Consider the following 22,344-nt stretch of genomic DNA (forward strand, 5'->3'; position numbering starts at 1 on the left):
TTTCGACACAACTTACTGTGGGTTAATGTATGATGAACTAGGTGACTTCAGGACACCTGGATTGAAGGGGTCCTCTTTGAAGATCGCATTCATTTTTAACCACAATTCTGTACATATTGATTATATATCACTTGCCACAAATGTGTCATGTTATTCACGTTCACTGCGCCGTTACTGGAGGAGCACCCGAATAGACTAACTAATGATTATATTATGAGAAATATTATTTAAATAAAAGGAACATGTATTAGATCAACCTTGTTGATAAAGGTAATAGATTCTTACCGTGGAGGTTAAGGGTTATACTTCCCCGTTGGAGCCTTAAAATCTCTTGCTGCAAACCTAGACACTTAGGCATGGTGTTACTTGTCTGGATCCCATGATGATTTCTTATCCACAATGGCCTGCAACACTCAAACCTTTACTAAACTCAGGATTTTCTCATGTTTCTGTGAGGGAATGTTCTAGAATCTGCGAAGATCCATTTAATTTCAACCAGGCACCCGTCCAACATTCATCCACATAAAAATGATCTCCATTTCTGTCACTGGGTCTATCACCCACAACAAGAACACATAACAATGTGACAATTTGAAGTCAATGTGGTCATCACATGGTCCCTTATTTAGTCCATTCCTGTCACAGGCAATAGGCCCTAATGACAAGTAATGTAGTGAAGGAAATGTAGTGATCAGGTGGTCTAAACGACGCAATGCAGTGGGGAATGTACCTTCAAATGTAATATATTTTCTGAGAAAAATCTGAGCCAAAAATACCACTACAAACAACTGTTTCCAATGCAGAAAAGTATGGGGCTGATAATATGGGGAAAAGCAGCAGAAAACATCGTTTCTAATAGAAATCCCAACAGTTTTGTCTTGAGAAAACAGGCTGCCAAGCAGCTTTCTCAAATAATGGAGATGTTTGTTATAAATGAAATACCTTGCGATATTAACACTGCATCATCCGATTGTACTAGAAGAGTAAACATTATGATGTGGAGTGGAAAACATGTTCATTTACTCATTTAAGATTTTGTTTCTCTATTTTGCCCATTACTGCCACAAACATAATTAGTGCCTGTATATTTTCGTGCTTGTGTTGCAAAAGGATTGACAGAGATTCGTCAATTCTAAGACAGGGTTTCTCATTATGTGGTTCTCCAGCAATTATTCTGACTTACATTTTATTGGGACTCCATTTGTGGACCAGGTAATGGTAGGTTTTGGGATTCCATCAGCTCTACATATAAGTGTTCCAGTATCACCAGGTGACAGTACAAGATTTCGTGGTGGTGTTAACCAATACGGTGCAGCTACACATTAGAAATGGAAAAAAAACAAAATATATATTATGAGAATATATTCGAACCACACCAGAAGAGCTTTTAGAAATACAATGAAATAAATATTGGTGGATGTTATGTTATAATTTACTCTTGTCTGATATGGATATGTTGCGAGTGTTCCCAGGAGCAGTCCACTGTGTGAAACAGTCTATAGAAGAGAAGAGTCATTTAAGCAAGGTATACTTCTTGATTTTCCATGAGAATAAGAAATATTTTTCCTTTATTTAACACAAGTGTATAGGCTTGATACCCAATTCATTTACAATTATGGCCTTTCATCACCATGGTGAGATCTGCTGTTACATGACTTTGGCAAAACCTTATATCTATGCAGGATGACGTGTTTATCATAGATATGTCTACTTCCCCACATAGCAGGTTAACTAACATGTCCAGTTGCTCATACCAGTGACAGGTATTGCACTAAAGACTCATCTGACTGAACTCTGAATTGGAGGCAGCTGTTAATGTCCACAGCTATGTTGGTTGGCGCTGTAGATTCACATATTTTTCCCAATATAGCAAGCTCTTTGACTTTTGGCACTCCACATTAGTATACTACAGTTGTCTCTCTTGGTAGAAGTGGCAAGTATTTCCATGAAGAGCTGCTGCTGCTTTCTTTCACCTTTTTTCACAGTGAAATTCTACTACTGCAATAGAAATGACACCTGCAGAACATGTATATATGATGGCTTACACAAATGGCTGGTGTGAAGAAATCTATCAATTTAGTTTCTTTCCTCACTCGTGTTTTTTATGTGGAATTATGGATTTTTTACTCTGGAGTGGGCTGAAGTGTTCTAAGCAGTCCCTCCCACAAGTGCTCTGTGTTATGCTTGGGTCCTTGCAGTAGCTCCTCGGTTAGAACTGTCTTGACTCTGCAAAGGCACTGGGCTTGGAGTCTTCTTAAATTATTAATAACTCCCACCTTACATATCAGTATTAATGGTACAGGGAAAACTGTTTTAGCGCTGGGGGTCAGTTCTGTCTTTCAGCAGCTCGCATATTCTGAAGAAAATCTGAGTCTTTGCTGCATGTCTGTTAAAGAAAATGTACTATCCCTTTATATTTGTTAATCTTAGGCTTGATACCTCATTCCATAGATCACAATGTCTCCTCTATCCCTCTAATCTAACATTACCTAATCTCAACCAGCCTATCTATCTCACCAACCATTCACTTGAAACCACATAGTCCCCACTAATGATCACATCTACCTGGTATTAATTCATCACAAACTAACTGGAGTAAATGCATGTGTGTTTTTCTTACGAGCACAATACTAATCACAATAACCAATTATAACCACAAGATTAACCCCTAACGTTGGGTTCCAGAGTAGGGACCCACTTGCCGTAAAGCACTTCAATGACTCATCAGGGTTAGTAGGCGCAATATAAGTCCAAGTTCTTTGCAACTAAACTATTCAGAATAGCAGTGAGTATGCAAGTGATTTCTTTTGCTTTTTTCCCACCTTACATTATGCACCACAAGGGTCTCTTTCTGTAGTATGTGGATAAGTAGTAGAATTAATGCATTAGAAGAATGTAGAATTGTGAAGTGGTTCTAGAATGGAAGTATGAGCAGGCACTTCTGTGCTGCAGTGCAAGGAGGAGGTTGTGGGTCCTTTCAAGGAATAAATCTTCCTGTCTTCATACAACTTGCACTTCAAAATATCTTTATTTTTGTGAGAACCCTTACTACAGCTTCTCAAAATAATGCCCAAATATTATATAAAATAAGCCATCATGTCTTTCTTGGGAAGAGAAGCAGTTCTTGATGTAATTGTAACAATGTTGCTACCAATAACAGGCACAGCAACATCGATACAATCTAGCCTTGGCCTGCAGACAGGTTGCTGACTGCAACATATGATGGAATTCAGGTACATGACAAAAACATTTAGAACTGAGTCCTCATAGATTGTGAGACTTTTTGGTTCTACTAATATTTTTAACTATGGCTGAATACGAACAGAATTTTCACACTATGACATGTTGCCTTACTTCCTAATTTTCACATTCTGTGCATAATTCTAATCACTATTATTCTTTTTCCATTGGCAATATAATTTCGATACATATGGTCCACTAAAATTGGCTTTAAATTCTGTCTTTTAAAAATAATAGTGTGGATTAATTGTGTGTACTGGCTTTGTGGAAAGAGTTGCAGCAACTCGCAACAAATAAACCAAATACCTATATAGGCCCTCATTTTAACCCTGATGGTCGGTGACAGCCAGGGTTAAAGTGGCGGAAGTACGGCCAACAGGCTGGCGGTACTTCCAGCCATATCATGACCTTGGTGGAAGCGCCACTGTCATATCGCCTGGACCAGCGGTATACCGCCATGGTGGTCCCGGCGGTCGCAATCCGCCAGGGCAGCGCTGCCTTGGGAATTTCGAGTCCTCTTACCGACAGCCTGTCCATGGCGGTAAACATCGCGATGGAAAGGCTGGCTGTAAGGGGACTCGGTGGCCCCTGGGGGCCCATTCACTTGGCATGAGCAGTGCAGGGGCCCCCAGGCACAGCCCCATCGTGATTTCCACTGTCTGCTTAGCAGACAGTGGAAAGAGCGACAGGTGCTGCTGTACCTACCGCACCACCACATTGCCGTCGGCTCCATTAGGAGCCCAGCGGGGATGTCCAAATGTGGCCGGCGGGTTCCTGGCCACATATGCGGCCGACTGTCGGTCCAATGTTGCCGACCGCCAATGTTGAAATGAGGACCTTAGTGTCTAATAGGTGTGTTATGTGTTTAACATGGACTCTCTACTGGTATCTTTGAGAGAGAAACACGAGTTGTAACTTGGCTGATCTCACAGCTCAAGCTGGTAAATTGGTCTACCTATGCTCATCTGAGTGATAAAAGGAAATCTAGTGGGTCATGCTCAAAGTAGATCTAGATACTGTAACCACCACTCTGAATCAAAAGTAGATATAAACATACAAGCAATTTTGCATAGGTTTGCTGCAGTCCCAATTTCGTACTTACATGGAGAATAAAAATTAATGAAGGAGTCTGCCAGGTCTGTGTGCTGGCTCCAACTTTAGTCCTTCCTTTTATCAATAAGTGCTCAGAATTTTTGAAAAACAGTGAGAATGACTAAGCAGCATTAGCAGAGGTTTCGATGCTGGCGATCATTTTTGCTGATGGCACACTGTTAATTTTCAAAACACAAAAAGTGTTCCAGGTCTTAATTGAGAGATTCAGTCTATTTTGTAATAACTATGGGCTACGGATAAACCCACAAAACACTAAATGATGGTACTCAACCCAAACATGTTGTCTCTGGGTGGTAGCATGCTTGAAAGATTGAAGGAATTTGATTATTTGAGCATTATATTGTTCGACAATTATTCTAGTGTGATAAAATAGCAAAGAGTAGTTTTTTTGCAAAACCATAGGGCTACCGCAATAATCAGATTAGCTCAGAGAGCTTTGACCCAAAAAGTCTCCCCAGCCATGGAGGTCTGTAGAGTGTAGGCAGTCAATGGGGCCCTTTACGGAGCAGAACTGTGGGTGTACTGTGGAGACGGGGTGCCCGCAACAGATGGGAACAATTTTATAAGATCACTGCTCAGGGTGCTGCAGAGCACTCCGATGTTACCCCTGCACTTTTTTCTCACCTTGAAACAAATAACAGAGTTTGTCAAGCTTAAGCCCATCTTATATTGGGTTAGAGTCTGATCCATCAAAGAGCTACACTACTTTGGACCTGGGCTGCACATTGTCATTAGCAGATCGCAAGCAACCAACATCCTTTGGGATAAGGTATGATACAACATCATTATTTAACTTGGGGTGGATGGGTGATTACTGGTCAAATTCAGCATCCATTTAATCTAGTGCTCCCTCAATTGTAAAAGAAATATTTTGGTACTCTTCTCAGGAAAATCTAATGAACTCTTCTACCTTACAAACTCCTTTCTAAATATAACATCTGAGTATAACTTGGAAGAATTTTTAGATTATCTCAAACCGCCCATCTGTTAAAACCCGTATGTGCAATTTAGACTGGACACTCTCCCTTTGTCATTCCTTATGATCTGATGGTCTGAAACCGAATTTAGGTCTGGTCTATGTCTTGCATATAACTTTACCTTTGAAAAGGAGGAGCATATATTTTTTTTTTTGCCATGCATATAAGAAGCCTAAATTAAATTGGATCAAAACACATTGTCTAAATCTGGGAGTTTGGCACTTTTGTGGAGCACTAAGGATATGTAAAACTGATACTGGTCGTTTTGTCATACATGTTATGTCTACATTTCTGCATGCAACTTGGTCTAAAAAATGGAATTACTGAAAACTGTGAATGACCATTGAACTAATATTTGTGCAATTAATATCCATTTTTTAATTACATGATGGCCTATGCAAGCAGTATTTTAATGTTGTTTTACTTATTTCAATATGCTCTGTTCTAACAACTGTATTTTACCTCGGTATGTAAATCAATAAATCTTGATGGATTTTTAATTATAAAACTAACAATAAATTCAATGAATTAAAGGTAGGACTGTTGGACTAGGAACATTTTACATTGCGTTTTGGCCATTCAACATAGATATTCATTATTCCTTTAAAAAACTCATTTTGGCCAACTTGCTTCACTTCACATGCACCCTCGTTCTGGGGATTTGGCTTGGGGAGGACAGCAAATCACACTGCTGATCTGCCCTACACCAAAGTGAAAATATTTATGCAATAAAGTGCATTGCTGTCCTCCCCCCTCTGCTGGCGCTGTTTCAGCAGCCTAGTGTCAATGAAGGCACCTTGGCACCCTGGTGCCTGATAACCTGTGTTATCAGCAGGATTGTTTTTGTGCAGGAAAGGGCACCTTCCAGCACAGAAACAATCCCAAAAGTCATTTATTCTCTTTCTATGCATGGAAAGAGGAAAAAAAGAGGAGAAATAAAGTTATTTCTCCTCGTTATTTTGCCTTTTTACGTCTCACCTAGGAAGGCATAAGGTTTTGGCACATCCCCAGGTTTACATAGTTTTGTAAATCTGGGGAAACGTCAAAATCCATGGGTGTTGTGTGGGAACACCCACCGCAACGCCCGTGGAATGCCTCCCGAGGTCAGAGAACGGCAAAGCAGCGATTTGCACTGCCTTGCTTTTCTCCATACCTATGAGGCCATTCAAAACTACGCAAAGTTGCTTTGCGTGGCCAAACAGATCTGATTTTGTAGTTTATGCCACAGGAGAGGCACAAAAAAGTGATGCCCTGGTCACTCAAGGGGCTCATAAATATGCTCCTTGGTTCCTTGCTCAGAACAACAGAAGGCGGAGGATTATCCTTGTATCTTGTCAACATTGTTTATATTGTCTGCAAGGGGTGCATTGGAAGAATATGTACATCCATTTAAGTTTGATCGAACAGGAATATGTCCACTCGATTTTTCGAATCAACATACATTAAACATGTGGCACGAAAAAGTCTTCCTTGCTTAGTCAGAGATTTTCCATAAGATCATCACCATGAAAGATACAACGAACAGGTTTGACAACTTCAAGATGGAGTTCCAGTTCAAGGTGGCATGGCTTGCATCTGGGTTCAAAGCATCAGTGATGTGGAATGCACACAATTTGAGAAGCAGAGCTCGCAATATTACCTGAGAAGCTTACTCCATGACCTTGAGCTACCCACATATTAGATTTAGCACTGCCTCAAAGCCAATATATGTTGAAACAACCCATTGAAATGTAATTCAAAATGAAAGACATTGCATGTCAGTAGTAAAACCAAAGCTTGAAGTCTAAAAAATACACACCGAGCACATGCTGTTTCTGGGCAATTTTAAAACACTTTTTTGAACAGTAAACTCTGTGAACCGCATTTATATTTTCTGGACTTTTTTATTTTTTCGTTGCCATCTTTTAATAGCTTGAAAAATGCCCTATCCTTAATTGTCTAATTAAATTCTTATCTTTTTAATCTAACTTCAGTGTGGACGTTTCAATTCTTTATTTTTTAACTGTATTACCTGGTTCTATATTTAGACATGTTGTGCTGTGTTATATTGAACACTTCAGCCAATTTCATTGGGTAGTGCTTTGCTGGTCTGGCAGTTAGGACTGAGAGACACAGCACGAATCACAGATTTCTGATGGACACAACATTTCCTACTGGCTGTTCCTCCTACAAAACATACAACAGCGCCTCCAGTTTAGCAGCATTTCATTGAGTAAATCTCAAGGCAATCTAATTTTCACCTAATTTATGCTTGACTGCTAGTTTGTTGTGAATGAGATGCATTTTATATAAAGTTATGGAGATATGATTTTTGCTGCTAGTATATTATGCGTGATAAATAGAGGTCCAAGATGTTTATGGTGTGTATGGATGAAAATAATTGAGACGAATTGTAGTAGGCAAAGATATAGAAAACATATGCTCCAACTTCACCGGAAAATGTGCCCATGTCTTTTGCACTTCACCCTCAAAAACGCTGTCAAATTTAGATTCACCCCTCCACTGGAGGACCACAATGAGTTGGGTACCCACTGCCCAGTCTACTGTCAGACCATAAGGAGGTATATGCCCATCTGTACTGAAGAAGAAACCAAATGACATGTTCTAGTCTTGTATTGGACTTATAGAAGACCGGAGTTCCAGAAAAAATACTTTCGCAAATCAACAATTTCCTCTCAATAATAAAATGAGATAGATGATAGGCATGTATCTCCCATAGGTTCTCTGAAGCCTCCTGTTTAGAAAATGAAATTGCAAAATCTCTTCTTGCACTAGACTATTCTTGATTTAAACAGTGCTTATTAGATTTTTTAATAGGTATGAGTGGGTCTTTCTCTTCCTATGAGTGCACCAGGCACCTCTATGAGAGAGGCAAAAGTACAGGCAGGGGCTTGCGATAGGTTAGACAACCCTCAGCTAAACCACCAACCAATCTAACAAACAACTAACAGGTGGCTACCCATCCTGCTGTAGTTGATGCTTCTTTCGATCAGTCAGGTCTTTTCCCATCTGAACTATATTTGCGTAACAGGCAGAGATTATGCCAAATCAGACAATGTTTTTAAATTAATTTAAATCATGCCATTACGTAGGGTTGTCAGATTATTCCATGTCATTTGTTTGCCTCTATTCCAGTCCTGGGCTGCTTTAAAAAAAATCCTGCTGACTCTAGGAGTTGTCCTGTTTGACTTCACTTGAACAAAATGGACAAACTGTCCTGAAAACAATGGATGGTCAAATAAAAGGACGTGACTAGAACAGCTGTGTCCTAGTGACATGGAGTTACTTTGTACAACTGCTTCTGGGTTATCAGTTCCTCCCTTATATATCTATTCTCACCCTTAAACTGATAACTGAATGAAAGGATTTTATACAAAAGACACAAAAAGTCCATTGGAATGAATAAGAGCTCTCTTTCATGAGGCATTTGGGTCAGGTTGTGTGAGAAGGGTTGATGGTAGAGGATATACTAGGTGAAGGAAAGGTTTCATAGTGCTGGGGATTGAGTTTACGAAGAAGGAGAATGGCTAATGCAAAAAGGTGAGAAATGAAAAAAAAAAAACAGTGACATCAGAGTGAGACACACTTATGATATATTATATATACTTTTTTATGTAATGTAAGTAGGCACTACCTCAGGATAGAGAAATTCAAAACTCTTGTTGTCACAAAGCCTGAAATTTCCATAATCAGAGGTTTAGTGGCTACAATTGAGTGGATTGGATTGTATAAAATGTACTTTGCAATTTGGAAAAGTCTTTCTGAAGCATGAAGTAAATTTTCAACCACTTCCAAAATACAAATAGGAGGGATGAAAGATGTGTTCCTCTCCTCTTTGTGAATGGAAAGTAATGTAGAAAAGCTTCACGGCTGCAATTCCATTTGCAAGTCATTTATATGTTGCTGATGCCTGAGTTGGTGTGATCATAGTTTTACTTAGGGTGAACAAGTCCAAGTGGGGCACATTTGCCTTTGGTAATCATTGTGGACAGCCTCCGGGTGGAGCAGACTGTGTTCAAGGGGCAACTACATGCTCTTCCCCATGTCTTCCCTGAATGAAAATATTTTGTTTTCAAGCAGCACCTGCCCCGTTAAGGGACACAGGCTGCTTTCAAAGACATTTTTCTTCCAAGAAATGCAAACACCGGGATAGTGGTCTGCACTTCCCAATAGGAGTTGCATTCTCATGCATTTTTGGGAATGCAGCAAGCTTCTTGTCTAATTAATATTCATTAGATAGGAATTTTTCTGACCTGCAAATTCACCATTTATGATGTGATTGGTTAGTACATCAGTCACAGCATTAAATAAAGTCCAAGTTGCAATGATCACCGTAGTAGCAGACAAACAAGAGACATGGCTGTTTAACAGGAGGTAAATATACCACTTGGGGTAACACTAACGTTTTAGGGCAAAATGGACATCCGAATACCAAAACAATGTATTTATTTAAAACCACCTCATTAAAAAAAAATTACCTTTAACAATGACAGTAAAGATGTGGTGCGTGGACCCCAGGGAATTCTTTGCGGTGCATTTGTAATTTCCTGCGTCTGCCTGTGAGACATCAATTATTTTAAGGGTTTTGCCAAAATTTTCATAGAAGGTCCTTTTGCTGGGCAATTCTCCAGCTTCTTTACTCCAGAGGATCTCTGGGGTTGGCCTACAAACATAAGAAAGTACACTGCTGAAAAAGAGGTGAGTCTGCAGACATTTACTCACCAAACATTTGTCTCTAGCAGATGAGAGTTCCTTTTAGAGTACTATTATTTTTTAAATGAAGCAGCCTATGTAAAACTTCTCACTGCAGCGCCATAGAAATGTACTTAACAATACGAAAACGTTATATGTTCTGCACCCAATATGAAGGGCTAAACTTCTACTTAGAGGTAATCAATGCACTAAATGAATTCCAAAGCTCAGGATATCGGATTTCACTGGGTGATATAATTATCTCATCAAACTCCAGAGCACTTGTAATCACGGCCGTAGAATGTGACATGGAACAAAATCGTTTGTACAGGGAATGTGAATGGTGTGTTTGTGTCAGGCTGCATCACCTGCTCCCAGCCCAAAGAATAAATAAATATAAAGGTTCAGCAGACTGGCCTGGAATCTTGTAGGTGTCTCTTTGAAACCAAGGAGACTGGTCAGTAGTATTTTCTTCAGTGCTATGAGGGTGTTACCAAGATACATTGGCAGGTGGATAGACCCAATAACTAAAAGGCCATTCTGCCACTCTGGCTTTGTCTCTGTGGGTAACCAAGGGGCAGCTTTCAGCACCGGAAAGGATGCCATCAGTTAACCTAACAACACATCTCTATTCTTGTTGTAGCCACCTGAACCCTGGGGCTGGTTTGAACTCTTGCCAGGGGTGATTTCGGTTCACAGTGTGGATGGGCCTGTTGTTTCTGAAAGACTGGTAGAGATGAATGAAGTGTGCCAAGTATCAGGCTCCCAGTCTCTTCCCCAACTCTACCAGCCTTCCAGAGAGACCAATGCTCGGTGAAGTCTCCAGAGTTCCCTACTGACCAGCCCACCGTGATTTCAATGAAACCATGGTAGGTGCACATAATTACAAAGTTCACCTGTTACATGATAACTGGCGTTCTATTTTAACTAGCAGGTATTGTTTTCTGCCCAGTCCTTAACCTCAACAGGTTTGGCTCTCTGCTGACAATGAGCACATTGTAATGTTTTTAGGTTGAGCATAGCAGCACACAAGTGCTGCTTTTCTGACGTGTTGGTATGTATCTGGGCTTTTAACCACGCCCACCACACGCCCATCACTATCACTCGTTAGTGGGCTTGCCATTCAAAAATCCATTGTTTTCGTTGGTAACTGCTTTGTGTTTGTCGCTCCCTAGGGCGGTTTTGTTACCGTCTCGGCCATTGACCTTGTGACATGGACAATTGCACTATTGCTGATAACTTTGACTCTGAGCGAACTTCTTTTTCCTTTTGTCTCTATCCTTTGTGCTCACGGTGGCACTTTGAGTAGGCTCGCTTATGCCAACTGTTTTACTTTTTATTTTCAATCTGTGTGGCAAGTTCCAGTTATTAATTTACAACGCTAATAGCTCTAACTCGAGCAAACACGAGACCTAATGCATTGCAAATGCTTGTTTTGTCTGATATTCTGAAGCTTTAATGACTTAGGGGGTCATTCTGACCTTGGCGGTCAGTGACCGCCAGGGTCACCGACCACGGGAGCACCGCCAACAGGCTGGCGGTGCTCCGTCGAGCATTCTGACCGCGGCGGTTCAGCCGCAGTCAGAAACGGAAAGTCGGCGGTCTCCCGCCGACTTTCTGCTGCTCGGGAGAATCCTCCATGGCGGCGGAGCGCGCTCTGCCGCCATGGGGATTCTGACACCCCCTACCGCCATCCTGTTCCTGGCGGGTCTCCCGCCAGGAACAGGATGGCGGTAGGGGGTGCCGCGGGGTCCCTGGGGGCCCCTGCACTGCCCATGCCACAGGCATGGGCAGTGCAGGGGCCCCCTAACAGGGCCCCACCATGATTTTCACTGTCTGCTGAGCAGACAGTGAAAATCGCGACGGGTGCCACTGCACCCGTTGCACCCCTGCAACTCCGCCGGCTCCATTCGGAGCCGGCATCCTCGTTGCAGGGGCATTTCCGCTGGGCCGGCGGGCGCTCTTTTGGAGAGCGCCCGCTGGCCCAGCGGAAATGTAAGAATGGCCGCCGCGGTCTTTTGACCGCAGTGCGGTCATTTGTCGGCGGGACTTTGGCGGGCGGCCTCCGCCGCCCGCCAAAGTCAGAATCAGGGCCTTAGTGTGAAAGCACGCCTCTGCCCACAAGCGCCTATCTACTCTGGCAGGTTTATGAATGGGGAAGAGGCTGAACAGTAATCCCAACATTCTTTCACAATGTGAGTGTTAGAGCTTTTCGAAGTAGCTGCAGCCTGCTGGAAAGGAGAGAGATATAAGATATAAGAAACTGATTTTCACATTTTCTTCTACAGAATGGCACTCAGAAGTTTCACTTTACTTGTTTTTTTAATTTTTCAAACAACATGCTGCTCGGGTGATCTTGCTAGCTAAGATCATGTTAGATCACAGTCTTTACTTGCAGCAGAGATGCAATGCAACCTTGATTCATGTATTGGCTACAATCAGAATTGTACTCCTCCGGGGCTGAAACCCTGAGATTCCTAACATACAATGTAAATGCGACCTGGCATTGAGTTTTCAGGGTCTGTGACACCGAGTTACAAGCCCCTTAACCCTACCCAGTTACACAATGGTATAGGCTGGGGTAAAGGAAGCTGAGAGCTGAGTGACAGAAAGAGGTGCAACAAATACAAAGGGGGGAAGACAAGCTCACCCTCAGCATTCTGTGCAAACGGGGCTCATGCTGTACACGGCCAGGTTTTCACTAAAATGCGACGCTGTTTTGTGTCATTAATGGATGGTCTCAGAGGACCCCAAAGTACTGCATGCCAGGGCTGGCACCATGTCAGCACGTATGCTGCTTAAATTGTACAACAACCACAACGATCTCACTGGCACATGCGCACTAGCGCATCTGCCTATTGAAAACTGCCTCCCTGCCTGACATCCCTGCCAGTGAATGTCACATCCGGCAGGCTAATGCACTGCTTTCTAAAATAAATGTAGATGGTAATTGCTTTTTGCATTTGCCGTCCACATAGCTTTTAAAGTTGGAAGAGCGGCGTGCCCCTCCGCCCAGCAACAGAAACCGTCCCTGGAAAGATGCACTGTTGTAGCGCCTTTCATTTTCAAAGTGCTTCAGGTCCGCAAACCCAGCTTTAGGCAGCTGTGAGAAAAATCTCCTTCATCCAATCAAATGGGAGCTGTGAGAACAATTTCCCTCATCCAATCAGATTTGAATATTTCTCAAATTTTGGGACAATGGAAAGTCTGCAAATACGCTTTCAAAGACCTCCATGAATTAACAGTCCAGGTAGCTCTTTAGTTTTACACTTTACAGTCCAACTAATTTGTTTCCTGCTAAATTCTCGAAAACTACTGGACAGATTTTTGGTATGTCATTCTGTAAATTTAGATTTGTAGTTTATTGCTTTTAACTGAGAAACGGACCCCTGCTGCTTCTAGCTAGACTTTTCTTAATTCCATTGTCAAAATCGGTCTCAGTTGCTGATTTAAAGTTTTAAGTTTTTTACAATGAGAACAAAAATACCAGTAACTCACAATCCTTCTGCTATGCACTCCAAAAGAAGCACTTGCTTCCTCAGCACTATTTTTTCCCTGCTGCTACGTGGTGGTGTTAAGAGAGTAGGCCGTCTTTCTCCTGCTGGGCTATCTGTAAAAGAAAAAAGCGCAGACATATTTGTAAAGCAAATGTTAGGTGCACCACACAACCCTCTCTTTTTAAAAGAAAGCAAAAGAAAAATGACCCTTAAAAAAGATGTAATGCTGATGGTTCTATTTGAAATGTAGAAAAATCGATGTCAATGAAGGCATGCAGAGAAAGTATTCCAAGTTGTACTGTGCTATTGTACCTATGCTACTGTCAGAACATTTCCACGTCAGTCAGGTATCAGAACCACATCACTAGCATAATGCAAACCCCTGTAGCCCCTGAGGAACAGGGGACATCCCCGCCCTTCAGGGTCTCAAACGTTTAAGGCAGCCCCTATTCAGTCCAACACCATTCTGCAAAGAATCCCCATCATTTTGTGTTACGCCACTGAATTTAATTCATGATACATCACATCTATACCGCCAAACCTGTTTGCTATCCAAGTCTGGCAGAAGGGCAGAAGAGGGAGGGGTGGGGGCTCAAAGCTATGTTTCAAATGCACATCAAGCCAGTCAAGTTGTAGCAATACGTGGAAATTCCCTTGGAATATATCAAAACATTTTGGAATGATCAATTCTGCCTATGTCGCAGCTTAAGGTATTTTACTTTCATGTTCACATTAGCAAATGCAACCGAAAACAGAGTGGTGTTGTTAACTTTCTATTTTCATGTCCACGAGGGAGCTTTGCACACATTTATTTCTACTTAAAACAGTAAGCCAAATTATTTGTGTATCTAAATGCAATCAAAATGGCAAATTAGGTAAGCACCTGAATTTAATGAAGTCCCACTTTTCTCCTCTACTTTTATTCTTCAAATTAGGTTCAAAACAACTGGTATACCTCAAATATATGGAACCCTGATGCAACAGAAAAGAAAGCCAGGGCAAGAGTTATCATGTGCAGGTTCTCAATTATTCTACCACCCTCCATAGGCACCGTTAGTGAATTAAGTGTACCTCTTAATTCCTTCATGTGTATTGGTGATGGTGTTGACTTCTGTTCCCAGAAACCGGAATTGGCTAACAGTAAGGGACGCACGGTGCCTGCCTCCTCAATATTTCAGTGTCATGGGGAACATTCTCCATAACCTGAATTGCATCCGAGTAAGAGCCTTTAACCTCCGATTGTACTGGCTTCAAGACTGAGGGAGAGGATTAAAGTCTGATGCTGGACAACTGGCTGAACTTTTTGGAATTTAATAATGCAACATAAGCATTGGTTCAGGTTCAGATGTGCAGCATGGGAGTTGTATACAACAGAGTCAGAAACTGTGCTGGCACAGAAAGGACGATCATATACCCAAAAGCCAAGGTGAAAAGCTGAACCGGCACCAGCATGGCCCCAGGAGCAGGTCCCGAGGGGTCAGATGGCAAAGGGGCAAGGCCCATTGGCTGATGGTCAACTGGGGCCTGAATGCACACCAGAGGGAGCTGGGAGAATCTGATAAGAATTGCAGCATGACCTTCTGGAAGGATGCTATTTACTGCAGGATTGATGAATGCCTAAGGAATTTGGGGCCAGTTGTGTGAACAAGTCCGAACAAGTCCGAAGACATTTGTGGAGTATGGTCTTTTGATTAATGTCCCACTTAGCTTTCTTGCGTTTGTAGCAAATTTTTGATTTCAGCTCCCTGGAAGACTTTCAGAGGGAACAGGACTTTGCATTGGACCTGCCTCTTGATTGCGAGCAGCCCCATCCATGCTTTGGGATGGTAGCAGGACGCATGTTCCAATGGCAATCTACGCTTTTGTTTGGCAATGTTGAGTTTTGCCACCTCCTTCTGGATTGCCTTCAGGTGCATAGCCTGACTTCAAGTTGTGACTAGAAACCCAGCATTAGAGGCATGTCATGTGGGTTAGTGACCATCATCTCCTGTCATCTTCCGGGAAGACAACTTCCTAGAACAATGTAGATGAAATCTGGAAGCCATCAGAAGAAGAATTAAAGCTGAGAACAGAACTACATATCCACATCAAAGGGCATGGAAAGAAAGGAACTGATTTCAGCATGCAGGGTGGTGCTTACTTTGGCTCTGTAACTTCCAGGGAATTACAGAGTCACGGCAGAGTCACAAGGTGCCAGCAGTTGGTATGCAGGAGCGCTGCTGAAAATTCTGAAGATCAAGTCTGGCACCTAGGGATAGCCTAAATGTAAGGAGCCTGGGGCTAGTATACTTCAGAAAGGTATAGTGTGCTGAACATGTAATTATGGCCTTTTACTGCTGTTACTAATTCAGTCAGGCATGTGGCCTACACCTTATCTTGACTGGTCAAATATCCAGCTACTCCAGACTGAATCAATGTATTTATCTCTCTTTATGCTTGATTTTCAGGACAATCAATCACTATGTAGGTGAATGTCCTTTAAGTATTTTCATCATATACAGCTATACTGAATAAATGCTCCCATCGTTGACCAACATTGGGCATCCCTGATCGATGCCACCCTTAAATGGCCCAATTTCGCTCTCTGAGTTCTAGCTGAATAAAAAGTCTTGATGGTTCTCACTGTGACGTTTGCGACCACCCACGTCCACTCCATTAGTAACTTGCTATTCTGTGTAAAAAAAAAAACATTAAGGTCCAATAATACCAATAACAGAATTTGGACCTCATCCTTCGACTATAGAGCTTTCTGATAAATTCCAGGTACAGCGATGACAAAGGGCTTTAAATGAGAGATTTATTGCGCTGCCCAGCTCAGCACACTTGCTGTTCTTCACAATCTACTCATATATTAATAATTTATCAAGAATATTAATGTAGACATATTGCTGCACCCCTAGCCATTTCACATAGGAGAGTATTTCAATACTATATCACTCTACCCTGTGCTGCATTGTTAATATCAGTGGCAAGTTCTATGGGGTTGCACATATCCAGACTGAACAGGCTGCCAAGCCAGACGTTTGGCAGATGCACTCCCATATCATGACAAATTACCCTTTGTAAATGGTATTATTGAGAAAAGAGCCATCCTGTTCCACTTACTGAGATTTGTGAGTGTCATGCAATAGTTATTTCAAAAACATAGGCCTGATTCAAAAATAAAAAATAAATCATAAATGTGCACCCAGAAGGTTACACTCTCATCTATGTGCAGATTTACAATTGCATTACACAATTTACAATGGTTCTTAAAGATAATACATGGAAACCTACAGCAGTTACAGGTGTTCAAGAATACTTCTGGAAACTGTAGGCAAATCCAGAATGTGCCTTGGCATTTCTGCATGTGCAATTGTACTCTTTATAAAACTACTTTGATTGTGCATAGAGGCATGCAAATACATTTATAAATACATTTGTGCAATAATGTTCTTTTCTTTTGGTCATTTTTCAAGGAGAAATTTACATGTCCTACTCCTCCACCACCACTTTAAAGAGGGTTCTCAGAAAATTCCAAACCAGGAAAGGGACTTACTTCTGATTTTGACAACAGTAATATTTCCATGATGAGAATGTGTCCGACAAATATTTGCATATATGAATGTTTGTAAGCTTTCATTGACCTGTAACTTGCACTTCCCAACTCTGTGTGGGAGTTTACTCATGTGCAATATTACGATCATTATGACTAAGTGTTTCTAAAGACAATTGTTAACATAAACAGGTTGTGGTAGGTGTCTCCATCCATCGATTCACCAATACTATCTGTCATTTAAAGGCAAAAACTAATGATTTTAATCCAAACTATTAATTTTAAATATGTTTTTGTATATTTGACATGCAGCATCACCTATCAAATAAACCTGGACTTTGGAGCCTGACAACTGAATGAAGAAAGTGTGAAGAAGGAAATTAAACGTGTAGTGGAAGAAATTGAAAACTTGTTTTATCATTTACCGATAGTCACTTTTCTCTTAATATTTGCAGACCATGACATTCCTCTATCATATAGTACAAGAGTTATCACTTGAAAGAACTGAAGAAGAAGAGGTGATGGAACTAAACATAGGAGCATGAACAGAGTTTGGTTGGCAGGCACAATTTCGAATAATTTGCATTCTTCAGCTAAAATATTAATTTCATTATAATTTCTAAAACGGTTTTGACAGTACTTGATTAATTTCCATGAATTTTCTTTTGAGGCAACATTTAGAGCTCTACAAAATACATTTCCTTAGCTATGTGCACATGCCATGCGGCAGCAATGACAACCTTTATACCTGAAAGCGACATTTCTCAAAACAGTAGCAATGTTTTGAATTCTTGCACCCTCCAAAAAGGGCTGTTATTACTAGTGTGGATGATGCTTGCATTAGGAAGCATAAAGAGTTACTACAGAAGAATGTTAAGCAGCCATGAGACGGATGAAGTTAGTGGACTACGCTCTAGTGTTAAGGGGAATGTTGTTAGGGATCACTGCAACTCACCACCAAAAAACTCAGTGTCACTCAAATTAGCTGCAATTGTTTCATTCAATGCATCCACTGAAATAAACAGAATATCATGAAGATTGTACAACACAAAGTACTGAAGATTATACAAGATTTTTAAATAGTAACAACCAGGCTAATAACATAGATAACGCTCCAGAATTGATATTATTGCTTCATATTTCATGTTTTTTCATTAACCGTTAAATTGGATTCATGTATATGACAGAACCCTTTTTATCTACCATGATCTATTGTTAGTGAACAGATATTCAAGGAAAGATTTCATGCTTTTACACTATGTAATGGATATTGTTTCCTAACCTGCTTCATTCAACCCACTCCTGTTCTTTTTATTCTTTTCATTCACTAACCCCACATCTGTTACCTTAAACTCGCAAATGAATTATATAACCACAATAAAACCTGGTTGGAGCCACTCACTGTTATTTTAATATTGGTTCCATTACTTAGACATAACAGTCAAAGCTAGTGACCTTTGGCCTGACATACATTTATTCAGATAGCAGAAATCAGTAGCAACTTAAATTTTTCTTTAAAGGGCTTCTGGAATATCCCCATGGATTTATAATAACTCTGAATAGAGCATCAACCAGCATCCTTTTAGCTATATTTCACGCTGGGATTCATCAATGTTAATTTCAAGTACAACCCATCTTCCCACTCCTGAACACCTGCTGAAAAGTGCTTTAATCCACAAAACCCTTTTGGCCTTTGTCCGCTAGAGCAGATTTTAAATGTTAATATTTTAAAGCAAAGAAATATATAGAAATCTATTGTAACACCCCATTTGGAAGTAAATATTAGCAATGGCAAGCCTACTTTACATTGGTTATTTTATTCCCAACTGAAATGATGATGCAAATATATGTGCTTCATTTTATACAGGTCATAGGAGAAAACGCATTATGGCAGTGTTACACGAGTACTGCATTGATCTTAAAAAAAACATCACTATTGTATTAGGTTGGCCTAAGGCAAAGGAAAGAAACTGCTAAAAGTTGTATACCTACTTGATAAAACTTTAACAGCAATGGGCTGTTTTTGTTGTATGGTCTGTGTATGATTAAATCTCGCAAAGCAGATGTAGTCGTCACGGGTGTCGCTGGGCTGTACATTCGAAAAATAAAGATCGCCATTCAGGCCTTGAGAAACTCTCTCATTCTGAGATAACCTTTGGAAAGCTAAATGACAAAAAAGAGAGACAAACACATCAACAAGGCAAGAGGGCATTATTATTATTATTATTATTACTATTATTATTATTATTATTATTATTATTATTATTATTATTATATTTTATATATATATAGATATTTCATTAGATATATCTTCACCAGCATGTACAATCACCCTAGGCGAATGATAGTATTTCATACTGATTCTTATTGAACTAGCTCACAATGGTAACTTTCCTTATCGAATGGTGTAAAATCTGCTTTGAAATGTGACTCCTTATTGTTATGTTCTGTAGTAGTCATGACCATTCCTACATATTTCAGATCCTTTACTGATTAGCTGGTAAAATGGCTCAATTGACCACTGAAGTTGCCTTGTTCTAATCATATATTTTCTCTTCTAGGTAACCCGTTCTCAAATGATATACCCAGTTTATATAGGGATAGGTTTTATGATATAAATGAGCATCTATTAATGATGTTACACATTGCATAATGTTAATTACTAAGCTTGAATACATACATGTTATTTATGACTGAATTCCCTTTCCAGTGATTGCTTTGAAATAATGAACAAGCTTTCATTAAAGCTGAAAATTTAATTTCTAGTTTATGCTTTTAAACAACAGGTAAGGTTTCACCGAATGTAAGTAAGTGAAAGTCTGTCAGGGCATTACTGCTAATTGCTTATTCTGAAAATGTTCAACAATGTTCAGATACAATATATAAACTAAGAGTAAAGTGTAATGAAAAAGAGAGGTACTTCGTAGCAGAAACTGGAGATGTAAGGTCATATTTTATTACCATACAAAATACAACATCACTTTAATCTTTATTTTTAGTTTGAAGGTCTTATTACCATACCTAACTATAATGTCATTTTAACCTTTAGTTTATTTCAGTCAATATCTGTTTTTTTTAAAAGTCATATTCACCCAAATCACCTGATGGGCAAAGCTTTTTGTTGTGGGCAGCAGTGTGTTGGCTACAGGGTCTGACCTCTGACGAGGCCCTGCGTCCAACCCCTTGTGGGTGGCCAAGTCCCCACAGGTAGTGTGGAGTTGTTTGCAGTGCATCTCCCCCTACCGGAGTGCCCAACCCATTGCAGGTGGCATGGTTTGGCTGCAGGGCATGAACTCTGGCTAGACCCCACATCCAACCCTGCGGGTTCACAACTCCCCACAGGTAGCATGAGGTTAGCAAGGGGTCTTGCTTAAGACCAGACCCTTTGCCCAACCCCTGCATGTGTGGCAAAACCTCCATAGGTGGCATAATGCTAGCTGCAGGGCCCAACCGCCTGTAAGGCAGCCAATCCCAAGTCACGCTCACCCTTCAGATGTGTGTGATGAGGGTTGAACACGTCCCAGGACTCATTCCTAACCACTTTGAGTGGCCAAAGGCCACCATGGATGGACTTCAGCCATGCACAATGGATACTTTGTCTCAGGCTTGATGCTTAACCCCATGAGAGCAGCACACACATTGCAGCCCCCACACCCTATTATTCCCATTATATTTTTTTTAACGGAACTGGAGTCATAAAATACTTGCATGGTATCACCAGATAAGCTACAGCTACATGGTACTACGGAACAATGCTTTAATGATTGAAGCTTATGCTGTCTCCGCTGTGCCATGGGATGCTGCTTGAATTGTGCTACTTTGTGAGCCTCTCAGAATCCACTGGGAGGGCCGCAGTAGAGCCTGCTGTAGGACTTTGGTACTCACAGCACATTTTTTAAATTTTTGGCCCATAGGAGGTTCTACTTGGTCCCACCCAGAAGTGTTGAGGAGTCTAAGTTTCCCTACGCTAAACCCTTATATGTTTTTTTTTATCTGAGATGACCTATAGAAAAAAAGCTAATTAAATTGCTCTATTTTTTTAATTTAGGGCACTGCAGGAGTCCCCACAGGACCAACCAGGCAGATATACCATTTTTGTAACCCTTTCAAGCCTATCGCAAGCACCACTATAATCGCAAATTTCTCAAACACAGCTTAACAAATTTACACCAAATCATGTAAGCACACTTTCTGAGTAATGTTTTATGTTTCTACCAAATTTAGTGCAGTTCTATTCACACTTTATTTTCTGTATCACTTTCCAAAATGTCCTATGGAATTAACATGGGGAAATGATGTTCAGGGACCCCGTTTTCTCTGCCCTGCTTGATGGGTCATCACAAAACGTTTCAGGAAGGACCTGAGGTGATGAACCAGGCCATGTCTTACATCACTGAGCACAATAGGGGACCTGTCCAAAGGGCTCCAAAACCAAGTTGACTAGATGTAGGGCATGGCTGAAGGCCACAGACTTGGAGTGAGTGGGAAAGGATGCAGAATGAACCAAATTGCTTGCCTTTTTTTCAGGGACATGGCTAAATGATGTGTCCAATGGATCCTAGAGAGAGCAGAACATACCTGATGACCATGACCTATGAACAGAGCTCACATGTCAATACAAAGCATAAGGTCTATGTGCTTTGAGTCTAGATCAAAAGGGCCAAGGATATAAGTGAAGGCCACATCCCATGTCAGAAATCTTTATATCACTCAGGGTTCTCAAAAAATCAGTTGCAATATATAAAGTAAGGTGAGCAGGTTGTGTTTGTTCATGTGATACTCACCAATCATCCATAAAAAGAAATTTCATTGGGCAAGATATAGACGGGCATCAAAACTATTTAAAAAAAACTGGGAAGTCGAAACTAGGAAAGCCCTTTGCACCTGGGTCTTGGAGACCTTAATACTTCTGGATCATAAGGGCCAAGCACACTTATACAGAATCATCACTTTGAGGGCTGAAGAGGCTGCATCAGTTAAAAGGGCAATTCTGATAGTGTTTGATACTTGGCAACGTCAATTTTTGAGCTTACTCCATTTCAAACCAGTGTGCACCCTTTTGTACTTTTACTGCACTTTGCTGCTTTTCCCTTCCTCGGTTACCCACAGGAGTTAGGTCTCATTAGGAAAGTGCTTTGTTGTTTTCTCTTCCTTTTTGTGTTGCCACCATTTACCATCTTTGGCAGCAGAACTGTGCATGTGAAAGCCCTTTTAGTATCCATCCTAGTTTGTTGATAGTATTTGAAGATCACCTGGCTCAATGCACTCTGCACTGTTTGGCTTTCGAGCT

General features: G+C 40.8%; 1 protein-coding gene across 23 annotated transcripts in view; it reads right to left on the minus strand.

Annotated features, from left to right (window-relative positions):
* Positions 1 to 22,344, minus strand: part of LOC138287896 (neuronal cell adhesion molecule-like) — a 799,924-nt gene that overhangs the window by 164,638 nt on the left and 612,942 nt on the right. For 20 of the 23 annotated variants that reach the window (XM_069228880.1, XM_069228863.1, XM_069228878.1 and 17 more), the window contains 5 exons: positions 19,047 to 19,217; positions 18,010 to 18,066; positions 13,521 to 13,632; positions 9,809 to 9,993; positions 1,184 to 1,315 (listed from right to left, as the gene is read on the minus strand). In XM_069228880.1, the coding sequence (XP_069084981.1) occupies positions 1,184 to 1,315; positions 9,809 to 9,993; positions 13,521 to 13,632; positions 18,010 to 18,066; positions 19,047 to 19,217 (657 nt within the window). The remainder of the gene's footprint in view (positions 1 to 1,183; positions 1,316 to 9,808; positions 9,994 to 13,520; positions 13,633 to 18,009; positions 18,067 to 19,046; positions 19,218 to 22,344) is intronic. The other 3 variants (XM_069228870.1, XM_069228868.1, XM_069228866.1) reach the window with 1 other exon arrangement.

The sequence above is a fragment of the Pleurodeles waltl genome, chromosome 4_1 (genome assembly GCF_031143425.1).
Source record: "Pleurodeles waltl isolate 20211129_DDA chromosome 4_1, aPleWal1.hap1.20221129, whole genome shotgun sequence".
In the NCBI taxonomy this organism is placed as follows: Eukaryota; Metazoa; Chordata; class Amphibia; order Caudata; family Salamandridae; genus Pleurodeles; species Pleurodeles waltl.